Source organism: Camelina sativa, chromosome 5 (assembly GCF_000633955.1).
Source record: "Camelina sativa cultivar DH55 chromosome 5, Cs, whole genome shotgun sequence".
Taxonomy (NCBI): Eukaryota; Viridiplantae; Streptophyta; class Magnoliopsida; order Brassicales; family Brassicaceae; genus Camelina; species Camelina sativa.
Window position 1 is genome coordinate 28,622,585 of NC_025689.1, and position 15,709 is coordinate 28,638,293.

Consider the following 15,709-nt stretch of genomic DNA (forward strand, 5'->3'; position numbering starts at 1 on the left):
GAGATCGAATAGGATTCAGCACACATGGGGAAGAGAAAAATCGAGAATTTGATACTCAACAATGGCAGAAAGGAGGAGAAAGTAAAGAAAAAGAAGAAGAAGTGACCTGGAAAATGGAAAGGAACCACACAATAAATTGAGCCAGCTTTTCTAAATCACTGATCTGATGATCTTTGGAATCAACCTTTGTATAACCTTCAAACCCCCTAATTAACTCAGCTTTAAAACTATAACAGACCCATTCAAATCCCTATACAAAAACCTCGGGTAAAGACATAGAGACATATACATCTCTACACAACAGATCAATCACAACCCAAACAACAATTCAGCGATATAATCATTGGTGAATGAGACCTTCCGATTTCAAAGAAAATCTTGCCGATTACATGAAAGAGTGCCGCCGTTAAGATCTGCTATCGTTGGAGATGATGAGTTAACGGGGTTGAACAGCCGGTGGCCACGAAAAATTGAATCATTCTTCTCTGCTTGCAATCGATTTTTTAGAGTAATCTCTTGATTTTGCAGTCTCTCCGTCGAGAAAGAGAGAGAGGAGGAAGAGAAATAATCAACCTATTACAGGAAGACACGTGTTGTGAGGGACGCATAAAAACTGTCCGGTTTGTAGGAACGTATCTTTCATTTTTCTATGATTTCGATTTAAATTAATTCTTTTAATTATGGAGGACGGACCAAGGACAGACCAATACACATGCTCTTACAACTTTTTTGTAGAACTTTCTATATATTACCAATCAGACCCATTATTTTTGATATAATAATAAATTAAGAATTCGTTCTGTACTAATTAAGAAGACGAACTCAGGTAGAGCCATAAAACAAAAATTAACCAGCAAAATCATAAAACAGGGAATAATCACATATTCACATCAAATCATATTTAAGACAAAAAAAATAGATACAAATTTACTAAATTTTATTTCTTTTTCAAATGTACGATAATGACGATAAAGTCAGATTGTGTACAAATATGAAGATTAAATGATTTGTAAAACTATAGTAGTAATGAGTATAATATAAGATGGTCCCAAAACATGACATATATTCACATATATTTATAACACTCTTCTCCGTTTTAACTTTTTAGGTTTGTTATAAGGTATATATATACATGATAAGATCTTTGATTAGAGGTGAAAATCAAAGAGAAAACAGTATTAAAATATGGATTTGCTGTTTCTTTTAGGAGAAGTAACTAACAAGTAACAACTAAAGCATTAGAAATGTGTAGATTCAGATAAAAGGATAAATCTTTGTAACAACGAAGTCTCAAGGTCAACTGATACGTAAATAAACTTTATATTATTAGAGACGTATCCTGTTTGTGCACAAACTAATGTCAAATCACGTCGGCTTCAAATTATAATTAGACGTTCCACAATGTATGTGTGTATAAACCATTCTCTAATTGGTTTTGTTCCCCAACTCGTCTTTTTAAACTTTTTGTTTATCCTTCAACTGTATGTTTTTCCCGTTGATCGCGGACCGAGAAAAAACAGAAACTGACCCACAAATGACAAATCCAATGCAAAACACTTCATATTACATTACGAGGACATTGTTAGATATATTACATAGGAGATTTGTGACAAGATGATGTTCCTTTTTTATTTGTTGGAAACTTAATACTAATATTTTGAGCGTTACCGTATTGGCTTTGTTATTCTTACGACTTACGAGATTGGTGACAAGATGAAAATAATTTAAAATGGGATTTTGTGAAAGAGAACCGAGGGAGGGAGGGGAGACAAATGTGTCCCACACGTACAAAGAGGCATAAAGATGACTGGTCCTTGTGGGTCGTGGAGATTCACGTCAATCAGCTTAGCTTAACCAGGCCTTCAAGCTAACGCCCGCCGACGAATCGTTTTGCTTGAGAACCATTTTTTTTTTTTTACGTTCTTATTGATAATCACTATATTTATGTCTTAAATACGTATATTATTACTTAATTACCTTGTCAATTACACGTCTTTTCAACTTTCCGACTTTTATTTTATATTTCATATATTAAATTTTTAGTCGGTTTAGATTTGATGTACTTTGAATTTTTGTATTGACAATCAAGATTAAAGATAGAAATAATGTATGAATCGCATAATGTTTTTAAGTGTTTACTGTTAAGCTATTCACATCCCTACTATAATAAAGTAGAGGTGGTGACATTAAAACGCACTAAAAGCATTATATACTTATAGTATAAAGGTATATAATGAAAAAAAACAGAGATGATGGGAAATATAAATATAGACGTGGGATGACTTTTCCAATAAAGCAAAGACAAGTTAATAGGAAATAGGTTCGATGGTTTTTACTTCTTCGGGAAATAGGTTCGATGGTTTGTCAATTATACTGTACTAGTAGACTACAAATTTGTTAGAAGGCATGGCAATGAATGAGATTGAACTACACTAAATGGCAATATAGTGACTTGTTAATATAGACTAAAAATTTGTTAGATGGCAATGAATGATATTGAACTCGACAAAATAATGGGCAATTTTGTGATTTGTCAGACTTTAAATTTGTTGGATGGCAATGAATGAGATTGAAACTAAACCAAATTGCAATATTCTGATTTATTTCTATCAAATTATACATACCTGCAATTTTTTTATAAATTATCCATTGTTTATGTTATCATGCGATTTATTGTTATCAAACAATGTAGAATATTTATATAATTGTTTAAATAAATTTAATATGATATTTTGCAAAATAAATTTAAAAGTGTATGTATTTAACATTCTCAAATATTTCACTCAAGTCTAATGAGATTTGAAGTATAATGATAATTAACAAATTAATATATTAAATTAGATATCAAAATATTTTATTTGGTGAATAATTTAATAAAGAAAATTAATATGGTAAGTTAGATGATCTCAAATGATTTTTTAGAATATTCTCTTTACGATTTTTGGAAACAATAAATCCATACTATACAAATAATATAAAACTTAATCTATAACCTATTTATAACCAACTTATTAAAATTATATAGTCTACAAAACAATGTTGTGTACTTCCGTTTTATTATATAGGGATATATCTTATGTTTTTTTACTTTTTTATAATTTTAATCTTGTATATTATTTGTCCAAAAAAAAATCTTGTATATTTTTTACCATTATATCTTGATTTATAGTGTTTTGTATATCTTATGTTTCTTATCTTAATCTTGTATTTTATTGACCATATTGTCCCATTTTCAAAAAGTAAATCATGCCTTTATGCTATAGAGGTAGATTGTTTTTGTATATTTCTTTCTAAAATAATGTATTTTAACTAGTTTTAATGTTTTGTATATGTTATGATTCTCATCTCAATCTTGTGTTTAAATATCTTTAGGATTCTAATTTATAAAGAATTTTTAAGACTTCAACAAAATCATCAAAAGTGAATAAGTGAAAGATTTTTAAGTATTGCTAGAGAGTATTCTATAATTTTGTTGAATAATTTTCTAAAATTTTGTAAAATGCTTCAAAAAATCTATGTATATTTATGATATTTTCTATTATTTTATTTTGTGCAGAAAATATATAAAATCATGAACCAATAACATAATAATTGAATTCATTAACAATCCTAGATTTTGTTGTTTTAATTGAGTAACACAAAACTTTTAATAATTTTATAAAAGTTTGAATCAAATAACCCAAATTTGTTAATATTTTAAATGACTTTTTACAAATCACAAACTAATAACACTAAACTTTAGCAGAGTTTAACAAAATCTTGATATGGTTGACAAAAAAAAAAAAAAAAATTGATCTAATAACAACAGATTCTACATAATATTTAAAATATTTAAAACTCTATTCAAATCTCAAGCTAAAAACCCCCATTAGTATATTTCTTTTTAAAATCAAGTATTTTAACTAATTTATATGGCTTTGTATTTGTATATATTATGTTTCTCTCATATCTTAATATTGTGTTTTATTGACTATTTTTTCTTAATTTGAGAAAGTAAATCATGACTTTATGCTAAACATAGGTAAATATATTTAGTATATCTCTTTCTAAAATCATGTAATTTAACTAATTTATAGGTTTTTGTATATGTTATGTTTTTCATCTTAATCTTGTATTTTATTGACTATTTTGTCCCAATTTGAGAAAGTAAATCATGTCTTTATGATATATAGAGGTAAATATCTTTTGTATAATTTTGTAGCACTTTGTATATTTTATGGTTTCCATCATAATATTGTGTGTTTGTTGACTATTTTATCTTAATTTGAGAAAGTAAATCATGCCTTTAAGTTATATATTTAGTATATATCTTTCTAAAATCATGTAATTTAACTAATTTATAGGTTTTTGTATATGTTATGTTTCTTATCTTAATCCTGTATTTTATTGACTATTTTGTCCCAATTTGAGAATGTAAATCATGTCTTTATGATATATATAGGTAAAATATATTTTTGCATATTTCTTTCTAAAAATCAGATATTTTAACTAATTTTGTAGCACTTTGTATATTTTATGGTTTCCATCATAATTTTGTGTGTTTGTTGACTATTTTGTCTTAATTTGAGAAAGTAAATCATGCCTTTAAGCTATATATAGGTGAAAATCTTATATATATATATATATATATATATATATATATATTTTTTTTTTCCTAAAATCATTTATTTAATTAATTTATGATGTAGCATTTTAGACAAAATATATTGACTAAGTTAAAATTAAATACATTAAAATAACATTTTAAAATCATAAACTGGTTTTAATTGTTCTTTGGTTTCGGAAGCAGTTTACACTTTAAAAAATAAAAATGATAACTTTACCTTTTCTTTGAGTCAAATGCAAACTTTTATTTTTGTCCCCTTTAGAAAAAAAAAAAGAAGAAGCAAAATATCAAAGTATTAATTAAAAAAAAAGAGATAAAAAGAAGTAACCGTTGTAAAATATAGTAATTGGCTGATTCTTAACGTTTGACCTCTCTCTCTCTCTTCTTCCTATACATCAGTTCTTTCCTTAGTTTGTTACATAAATCCTTTACTCGCACTTTCCCTCACGTGTTTCACACGCGCAATTACGCATTTTCTACGGTAAAAAAAAAAGTAAATAACCGGAGTTAGTTTCAACAAATTTTAGTCCCTTTTTGTAACCGTTTTGATTTATAAATAAAGACTAAAAGATCCTCTTATTTCTCTTGTATAAATATAACCTCACAATAAAATATATTTATTCATGAAGCTACGTTAAAGCGAGCATTGGGGTCAACGACGTTTTGACCGGGGAATAAAGACAAAAGTACAAGGGTAAACTCGTAATTCCACTACCAGAGAAAGAGAGATACAACTCAACCACTTTGTATATTTATAAGCCAAAGAGATTAAAAAAAAAAAGATAGAGAGAAGAGATAAGAAGAGTCTCTGTGTGTAATCCTCCTCTCAAAAAAAAGACAAAGAAGATTATTATGTTACCCGTTACAAAAACAATGAAGAGAGTTTTCTCCGGGGACTTTACTCCGGCAAGAAAACGCCGACGATGTGTTGTTGGTCTTTCTTCCTCTGTTTCTCCGGCGCCGGAAACTGTTGTTGGTGGTGGTGTAGATTTGTTAGATTCAATCCCTGACGATCTTGTTGTTACTATCCTTTGTAAACTTGGCTCTTCTTCACGATGTCCTGCTGATTTCATCAACGTTTTGATGACGTAAGCTTTCCGGTTTGGTTTTTTCCTTTTTTATCACCGGTTTGGTTTTTTTTTTTTGCGTTACAGAGTTCTAATTTTTGATTTTGTGTTTTATTTTTCGTTACAGATGTAAAAGATTAAACGGATTAGCTATGAACCCTCTCGTGTTGTCGAAGTTGTCTCCTAAAGCTATTGCTGTTAAAGCTCATAATTGGTCGGAAAATTCTCACCGGTTTTTAAAACGGTGTGTCGACGCCGGAAGTCTCGAAGCTTCTTACACTCTAGGAATGGTTAGTTTCTTTAAAACTTTATTACTTAGTTTCGTTAAAATAAATGGTTAAGTTTTGATATTTATTTCCATTTTCGTGTAGATTCGCTTTTATTGTTTACAAAACAGAGGAAACGGCGCGTCGTTGATGGCTAAAGCCGCGATTAGTTCTCACGCGCCGGCTTTGTATTCGTTAGCCGTGATTCAGTTCAACGGAAGCGGTGGTTCCAAGAACGATAAAGATCTTAGAGCCGGTGTGGCTTTGTGTGCGCGTGCGGCTTTTCTTGGACACGTCGACGCGTTACGTGAGCTTGGTCACTGTCTTCAAGATGGTTATGGTGTTCCTCAAAACGTGTCCGAAGGTCGTAGGTTTCTCGTTCAAGCCAACGCACGTGAGCTCGCCGCCGTTTTATCTTCCGGGGTACAAGATAGGCCAACGTGGCTCACTTTAGCACAGCCACCTCCGGTTCCTAACCATGGACAAGGTTGTCCTTTGCTTAGCGATTTCGGGTGTAATGTACCGGCACCAGAGACGCATCCGGCGAATAAGTTTTTGGCTGAGTGGTTCGCCGTACGCGGCGGTGATTATCCCGGAGATGGGTTGAGGTTGTGTTCACACGCTGGATGTGGACGGCCGGAGACGAGGAAGCATGAGTTTAGGAGGTGTTCGGTTTGTGGTGTTGTGAATTACTGCTCACGCGCTTGTCAAGCTTTGGATTGGAAACTCCGGCATAAGATGGACTGTGTTCCGGTTGAACGGTGGCCTGATGAAGTTGAAGGTGGTGAAGGTAACGTTCAGATTGACGGTAATGGTAACGGTGATAATGTTTTGCTTCCAATGAGTTAACGGCAATGTAACGGCTGCTGCTTTGAATAGTAAAAAAAAAAACGACGCGAGAGATGAAGGTAAAAAAAACGGAAGCTTGTTTCATTTTTTTTTTTTTTCTATTAGTGGAAAAGATTAGGTTAATTATATTACCATCGAGTAGAGTAATTTTTGTAATTCCAAATCGACTGTAAAGAGGAGTTATAAATGAACGGCCTTTTTTTTACTTTTCGTGTTAAAAATCGTAATTTAGTTTTTACTTTTGTTGAGAAATCTAATGCCGTAAGGAGCTTATCTCTCCTTTATTCTTCATCTTTACATTCTGATTTTGTTGATTTCGTCTTTGGTTTTGGTATTCTTTTTTTCATATTTGAATAGTGGAGGAGGGTGAGGTTTTGACCCTTATCTTGAGTGTTTTGAGCTTTTTCTTGCATCGCATTAGGTTCCCCTCGTGGTTTGCATATCGTCCCTACACCATATTTGAATTCAATCATCTTGCTTCATAATAATAAACTCATTTTCATTGTCCCCTTCTAAACATTTATGATTGCTCTTGACTATTTGCGAAGAATGGACTTTTCTTTTCTAGGACATTAAGTCACTTGGAATTATATTGACTTGAGCAATTATATTGACAACCATTACTCCAACACTTCATGATCGAGGTTGCTATTTTCCGGTAACATTTTCCATCGTTTTCTATCTTTAAACTCCTTGAAAGCTTTACGGCAATGGTTCTCACATTTGACATAAGATCGCATGTGTAATGTGTTCCTCTGAGGTATTTTATTGTGAAAGTTCCCGGATGTTCAAGCTTTGGAGGCATACTTCTTTGACCTGCGGGAGACCTTGCAAAGTATTCATTTTCAGAAAATTGTAAACTCTTTCTAAGAGAGTAAGAGTTGAGGTCCATGACACTTGTGGATCCTTTATTCGTGTCTCCTTTTTCAAACACCTTCGAATTTTTTCTCTTTTCTTTCGCTTTTTCACTTAGTAAGTATTTGGGCGAGGTACGTAGTCTTCAAGTTTCTCGTATTGATCTGTTTATTAAGTATGGCTGTATGGGTCTTTGCCTAAAAAAAAAAAAATAGTAAGTATGGGTTTGATACCATATAGATTTTCACGAACAACGTTTTTCACTTGTCTCCTTATAAGTTGATTACGTAGGTGTGTTGCCCATGGTAAGTTTTCTGAAAAAATGTTAGTGTTCTCATTTTTTACCGAATTGTTATTCAATCTAGAGGTCAATAAGATCAAACAAAAACTATAATGTTAGTAATTTAGGGGATAGTAAAAAAGTAAAGGTTAGTCAAACTATACAAGAAAATTTTCAGATTTGGAAAATATCTATAAATGGAAAATGTTATAAAAGGAAACTTACGAAAACCTATAAGGAGATAAAAAGTTAAAATCTACATAACAAGATTAAATAGTAAAAACGTGCGGTAAGAGTAAAAGAGGAAGCGAGTTAGCAATAAACCGAAGTAAGCGAGCTCGAAGCTAAGGTAATTTCTGACGAAAAATACTTAGGTTCACCCCTACGGGTGAACCTTTCCATTCACCCCCTCTTTTCTCAGCCAATCAGAATTTTCCATCTAATATTTCATTTGAAAAAATAAATCAAATTAAGAAAATAAATTATGTATACTTTTAATTAAGGAAAGTTAAATATTGGTTTGGTTTAGATTTTTAAAATTAATAAAATTATATGTCGGTTTAGGTTTACAAATGAAGTGGTTAGAGTTTAGATTTTACAATTAAAACAGAATTATATGTCGGTTTGGATTTACAAATAAGGTAGTTAGGGTTTAGATTTTACAATTAGAACGAAATTATATGTCAGTTTTGCGTTCACAAATGAGATGGTTAGGGTTTAGTTTTTACAAGTATAACGAAATTATATGTCGGTTTGGGTTCACAAATGAGATGTTAGGGTTTAGATTTCAGAATTAGAATAAAATTATATGTCGGTTTGGATTCACAAATGAGATGGTTATGGTTTAGATTTTACAAGTAGAACGAAATTATATGTCACAAATGAGATGGTTAGGGTTTAGATTTTATATATGTCGGTTTGGGTTTATTAAAGAGCGGTTTAAGTTTTTAATTTTATAATAATGTATACAGATTTTATTTCCTTATTTTATAAGGGGGTGAATGGAGAGGTTTACCCCTAGGGGTGAATCCGATTGTATTATGAAAAATACTTAGGTTCACCCCTAGGGGTGAACCTTTCCATTCACCCCCTCTTTTCTCAGCCAATCGGAATCTTCCATCTAATATTTCATTTAAAAAAATAAATCAAAATTAAATTAAAAAGCAAATCAAATTAAGGAAACAAATTCTGTATACTTTTAATTAAGGAAAGTTAAATATTGGTTTGGTCTAGATTTTTAAAATTAATAAAATTATATGTCGGTTTGGGTTTACAAATGAAGTGGTTAGGGTTTAGATTTTACAATTAAAACGAAATTATATGTCGGTTTGGATTTACAAATGAGGTGGTTAGGGTTTAGATTTTACAATTAGAACGAAATTATATGTCAGTTTGCGTTCACAAATGAAATGGTTAGGGTTTAGTTTTTACAAGTATAACGAAATTATATGTCGGTTTGGGTTCACAAATGAGATGTTAGAGTTTAGATTTCACAATTAGAATGAAATTATATGTCGGTTTGGATTCACAAATGAGATGGTTATGGTTTAGATTTTACAAGTAGAACAAAATTATATGTCACAAATGAAATGGTTAGGGTTTAGATTTTATATATGTCGGTTTGGGTTTATTAAAGAGCGATTTAAGTTTTTAATTTTATAATAATGTATACAGATTTTATTTCTTTATTTTATAAGGGATGAATGGAGAAGTTTACCCCTAGAGGTGAAACCAAGTATTGTTCATTTCTGACAGTACTATCGCTAATTTCACAGTATCGGCTATTTTGTTAAAATGTAACTCTCATTTTATTCACGTAAAAATGCTAAAAGCTCCACTATTGTACAATATGGTTAGTAATTTGAAGCAATAAATTTGCGGTAAGACTACTCAGTAGGAATATTTTGACCACACCTAATTCGAAGGGTTTGTAAATACTAAATCCGCACGACAATGATTTTATAGACAAATGAACGTGTCTTGATAATTCAGATTTAGCTTTCAAGGTAAAGTTTGTATCTTAAAAATAAATATTGTCGATACTCATACCAGCAGCAGGCAACAGTTAATAATTAATAAAAGTAGTGATTATATAATAAAATTTTAAGGTTAATGGGTGACAAAGCATCATGGGGTGTGCGATCTATTTTAGCTTTCTTTTTCTTCATGTAATTCGTGCTTTTTTCCTTTTTCGTAAATTCAATTAGGCAGACCGGGAAAACCTCATTGCAAATCAGATATGGATTAACAGAAAGCTTAATTTCTGATATTTAAATAAATGATCGTGGACCCTCTTTTGATACGTTATTGTCTCCACAACCACGATATTATCTGACAAACACAAATGTTTTATTTCACGGGCCCATCATCGTTGGTTTACAATTTGCTTTCTAATCATTATTGCATATATACTTTTACCACTAAATAAGGGAACCAAGAAAACTAGATTTCTTTCGTAAACATTATGAAATCTTAAAAGATTGTATATTTCAGACGAAATTTGTAGACTACTAACAACCAAATGAACATAACATCATACATTTACTAGGAACGTTGTTTATGCCATATCTTCAAAACATGTTATCGTTACAAAACATGATTAGTATGACTTGAAAAGCAAATTAGGGAGGAACATAGAAGAGTGTATTAGTGGGAGAGAATGAGGAATTTTTACGGGAGTGGGATTTTTTTTAAAAAAGAAAAAAACTTTAGACCCACCAGCAAAGCATTTTAATCAAATAGTCTTTGAGAAATTAAATAAAGTGTGAATGAGAAAAAAATAAAAAGAATAAAGCAATGTTGTTAAAATAAATAGATATTACTCATATATATATGTTTCCAACTAGTCACAGCGGAAGGAACAATGATGAACATAACTAAGGAATTAATTGGGAATTTGTAGAACAAAAGTATCAAATACTCAAATGTGGTAAGCATGGAATAAACATAACAAATTAAAAATGTGAGAAAAGTATAATATACTATAGGTGATTTTCTTTCAAAATATATATAGGGTCCGATTGGTAACGTATCCAAAACTGTAAGCTGGAGCTGTAAGCTGTTACGGAATACTGCAAAGCTGTAAGAAAAAGCTGTACATAAAATTTGTACCAAAAAGCTGAGAGTAAAATTTTTAATAAAGTTTTTAGTAACGCTTTTGTGATTGGTAAAAATTCAAATTTGTACAAGTGGTACAGCTTTAATTGTGTTCACCAATCAAGGCTATAGTTTTTGACTAAAAATATTTTCCAAAATTTGGCATAACTATTAACATCCTATGAGAATCTTATCTATGAGAATCGACTCGAACGGTTCTTATTTCATTTTTAATTGGGCTTTTGGTAATTTAAACATAATATTGTGTCATTCTAGTTTTTTCTTAAGGGAGGGTGTCAATCGAGCAATATTTTTCCAAATTTGTGTTAATCTAGTCTATTTTCAATTTTTCACTATATTATATGGTGATTTTTTTCAAAATATATATAGTTTTTGACTAAAAATATTTTCTAAAATTTGGCATAACTATTTAACATCCTATGAGAATCTAATCTATGCGAATCGACCGCACGGTGTAATTTAGCTCAAGGTAATCAAATAGCGTTATGTGACTATGTCTAAAGTAACTCCACATAGGCACATTTTCATAAAACTATGATTTCTTGAAGAAGAATGTAGATACATATGTTTTGGACCAACAAGCTTTGCATTAATTTAACTAAATATCGTGATAATGTATTTACCGATTTTGTCAATGCCTAAAAAGTAAAACAGAATTACTGTTCAGTGGCCAAAATTGACTCACTTATTAAGTAGCTTCTGTTGCAATCAATCAATCAAAAAAAAAAAAAAAAATATTGGATCTTTCTGTTCATCTACCTTCTTTTTGGGGTCACAAAATAAATGTATCAACTTAAATTGAAATTTGAACGAAAAAAACAAAGTAGAGAAAAGAAGAGGATGGGGGTTGGTACAAGAGGCCCAGCCCATTTATTGCTAGTGGTTAGAATTGCCAGCTTTAGTCCAAATCATAAACACATACGTATAGATGTTGTGTGTATATATATAGTTATGGCCTTTTAGGTAGGGAATATAAAGAAATTAAATGTTGTGTTAAAAAAAATGTAGTGTGGCCTTTTTAGGTAGAAAAAAAAATTGAATGTTTTACGAATCCTATGGGGATTTCACGAAAAAAAAATATAGTGTGGCATTCTCTGATAGAGATTGAACGCTCACCAGACGTACGTGAGACCTGCGACAAAGAAATGGATAGTATACCATACTGGCATACTGCATAGATAGTTTGAAGGCACTTATTCGTTTGACAATAGTTCTTACATCGGTGAACTATCTTGTTAAGGAGAATGTGTCTTTGAACACACTTTGAGACAAAAATTAAAAGACCCTAAATGAATAGGCAAACAATCTTTTCTGTTCAATACTTCAATTAGTCGTTTAATCGACTATTTTAATTATTTTTAGATTTGATTTATGTGTCATCACGATAAAAGTAGTTTTGTGAAAATCCTTTTCTTCTATAATTTGTTTTCTTAAATATTAACGAAAGAAAAATATCAAAATATATATTAATATTGGAGAATTAAGACAAGAAAGTGATTTAGTTTAAATTTACTTTTGAGTGAGTGAATGATAATTTAATATAAAAGTAGTAATAATTAACAACGTGTAACAATTAGAAGAATGTTTATATGCTTTTCAGTTTAACTACACTAACTCAAGTTCAACTTTGTATTGAGTTTTTTTTTGGTTCTCAACTCCACACTAGTATTTTTACCTTGATTTTGTAATCTTGTTGGTTCTTAATTCTGAAAATCAAATCGAAACGAATAAGTGATAAGTGATAACCAACGGAGAGCAATATACAATTGGGGGTTTGACACATAAAACTGCGTGGCGTTTTCGGAAAAAAAAACGTCTTGTTTCCCTCATTCCAAGTAGCAAACAACACGCAGTTTCTGGTTTCTATCAGATTTCTGTTTTCTTCTTCTTCTTTCATTCACTTGCTCTGCGCTGAGTTGTATCAAAAACTCTCTGACCCTCCCAAAGCAAAAAAAAGCTTCAGCAATCTTCATCCTTTGGTTTTCGTATCTCAAGGTACGTTCCATCTCATTCTCAAATTGGTTTTAGTATCGATCTTAAACCTAGGATCTTTAGTCTTAGGTTTGTGTCGATCCTCGTCTTAGGAGAAATGATATAAAAGAGACCCTAATTGTTGTAATGTCCGGCTCCTAGAACCTTAACCTAGATCTAGATGGGAACCAGAGTGTACCGTGATGTTTAGGTCAGAGAACCCAATTTTTGGAGATCAATTGCTTTGATTTGATAGGAACCCTAATTTCTGGCTGAAATTGATTGTGAGTGGTATGATTTTGAGTGGCATTGAGTTTAGAGACGAGATGGGTTTCGTAATTTTAGGTCACAGAGCTCAATTTATGGATTTGATTATATTTAAAAAACCTAACTTTGGGGTGAAATCGATTGTGAGTAGTAGTATGTGTTTGAGTTTTGCAGTGAGAGAGAGAGATGGGTTTCATAATGGAATTCGCGGAGAATTTGGTGCTAAGGTTAATGGAGAATCCAGAGGATAGAGACAGGAAAGCAAGGGAACACATATATGAGATGCATGAGAGGTGCAAGAAGATTAAGGAGATGTGGGCTTTACCTATTCGTCCTTATGGATTCTGGACATTTGAGCGTCACAATGCTCAGCTTCGTTGGGATCCTCAGATCAGTCAGGTTGCTGGTCGTAGGGATCCTTATGATGATCTCCTTCAGGACAACTACACTCCTCCTCCTTCATCTTCACACTAATCAAACAATGGTTAGTTTCTTATATGCTTTTTTGTCTCTCGGTTGGTTGAGCAATCTGTGTTGGTTTGATATATGATTTGACTTTTGAGGGTCTTAAGCTATTTTGATATGGGGTGGTAATATTTTCTGTTTAGTAATGAATCCTTGGATCACCATCATAGTGGACGAGTTTGTACATCTTTTCTCCTTCACATTTGTTCTTCGAATTTGTATTCTTACTTGCTACTTATCTACAGTTTTGTCTCTGTCAATATAGGAATTTGTGTTGGTTAGTATATGATTTTACTTTTTAGGTTGTTAGAAATGGTGGAATAGTAGTGTTTGCATTCGCTTTCAAATTGAGGGTCTAAGCTGTATTGATGATGGGTTGGTAGATATTTTCTGTTGCTCTTTGCTCAACTTTCATAGTTACCTGGAGCAAAGTATATATTGTTCTTCTGATGAGTCTATACGCCTCTTGTACTTAACATATTACATATGTGCTTGGAATCTGCAGTGCTTTCCTCCTATTTATTTACAGTTTCAAGTTCATTAATGTCTCCTCTAAACACAACTACAATTAGCTGCTGCTGTGCGAGAAGTTGAAACTCAGTTTTTGACCTGTTTGTTTTGTCTGGTGCAGGAAGATGCGTTATGCTCTTTGGATTGATGGATGCATATGTCTGTTTTCAAGCTATTTTTTTCTCAGTACTGTACTCCCTTTGTTTCCAATTGTTCTTGAGGGAGCTTGGTACAGACTCAAATAATAAGCTCAAAGACTAGTTTACAAATGGGAGAGAAATACTTGTTGTTTTTTTTAGTAAAGTTGTTTTGATTGTCCATCTTTGATATGAAATATTTTGTTCTGCTATATGACCATTATGGAGTTTTGTTGCTAAAATTGTCTCTTTTGATTAAAAATGATAGAAACACGCATCACTTTTTTCACACTACCAACAATATCCTAAGGTCATTTACATATGTAACCAAACCCAACAAACCAAATCACACAATGTTTTCAATTCTGCACTAAATCAGAAGATGATTTATCTCCATCAGTAGGGGCAGTAGCTTCTTCTTTGTTTCCATCAACAGTAGCTGTATCTTCTCCTTTCTTCTTCTGCTCTGCATCCTGTTTCGCACAAGCCTTCATAATATCATCAACAGGGACCATTGGAAGATAACCAACCAAAGAGACCATCTGAGACAAATCAGTCACCAAACACGTTTTGCAGCCACGGATGAAGCTTTCTCCCCCACTGCATGAATTGGTTTGTACCGGTTAAGTCTAGCCCAGACCTTAATCTAGCTGATCACAACGAAACACTTGTACTCAGTCGCAGCATGGTTAAACGCAGCTTTGGGACCACCAGTACGAGCCTCTTTCACAAAGCTCTGAGCTTTCTCTGTTGCCTTGTAGATCAATACATCATACATGTGCTTGAGTCACCACTTGCTTAGCCATCGGAGTATCATGCTTCTCAAATTTGTAAACCAACCTATAAAGGTTAGGACTTAGGAGTTAGGACCTTTAGCCATACAAATTCGGTTTACTTTTGGTTTACATATATGTGTTTCAAAATTCAGCTATAAAACCATAAATTAAGACGTTTTCACTAAACCTATTAATAATGTAAATTTACGTTTCTTATTAGAAAGGAAACAATCTAAACCCTTTTTGTTAATTACCAATTAACGGAGTATCAAAAAACAAAAGGAAATAAAGTCGATGGTTTACTTAAACCAGACCTGGTTCGGTCTCAGGAGCGTTGAGTAATTAGAAATAAAAAAAGGAAAACAATTTTACTTAAGTCGTTTTAATTACTGATTAGTGTAGGTCAGAAAAAGGAAAACAACTAGGATTAATTAGAAGCTGAGTTTCTTGAGGTTAAAGTCTCTATATATTATATATATGATTAGAAACAGAGTGAGTTCCATCACATTCATTCTTTCGCAAACACGCAAAAAAAAAAAAAAA

General features: G+C 31.8%; 2 protein-coding genes and 1 pseudogene across 2 annotated transcripts; 2 read left to right on the top strand and 1 right to left on the bottom strand.

The window, feature by feature from the left end:
- On the top strand, positions 5,384 to 6,995 carry LOC104787739 (F-box protein At1g67340). The gene is made up of 3 exons (XM_010513360.2): positions 5,384 to 5,694; positions 5,801 to 5,963; positions 6,045 to 6,995. The coding sequence occupies exons 1-3, from the start codon at positions 5,459 to 5,461 to the stop codon at positions 6,786 to 6,788; spliced, it is 1,143 nt and encodes a 380-aa protein (XP_010511662.1). The 5' UTR covers positions 5,384 to 5,458; the 3' UTR covers positions 6,789 to 6,995.
- LOC104787741 lies at positions 12,925 to 14,607 on the top strand. Its single transcript, XM_019246050.1, has 3 exons — positions 12,925 to 13,035; positions 13,453 to 13,762; positions 14,375 to 14,607. Exon 2 carries the CDS (start codon positions 13,465 to 13,467, stop codon positions 13,750 to 13,752), a length of 288 nt encoding a protein of 95 aa, XP_019101595.1. The 5' UTR covers positions 12,925 to 13,035; positions 13,453 to 13,464; the 3' UTR covers positions 13,753 to 13,762; positions 14,375 to 14,607.
- LOC104789667 lies at positions 14,750 to 15,678 on the bottom strand (annotated as a pseudogene).

Excerpts from the sequence above, each read along its gene's own strand:
- LOC104787741 (XM_019246050.1), top strand. The coding sequence starts at position 13,465 with ATGGGTTTCATAATGGAATTCGCGGAGAATTTGGTGCTAAGGTTAATG.
- LOC104787739 (XM_010513360.2), top strand. The coding sequence starts at position 5,459 with ATGTTACCCGTTACAAAAACAATGAAGAGAGTTTTCTCCGGGGACTTT. Across the intron at positions 5,695-5,800 it reads TTCATCAACGTTTTGATGAC|ATGTAAAAGATTAAACGGAT; the intron begins GTAAGCTTTCCG and ends TTTTCGTTACAG. Across the intron at positions 5,964-6,044 it reads CTTCTTACACTCTAGGAATG|ATTCGCTTTTATTGTTTACA; the intron begins GTTAGTTTCTTT and ends ATTTTCGTGTAG.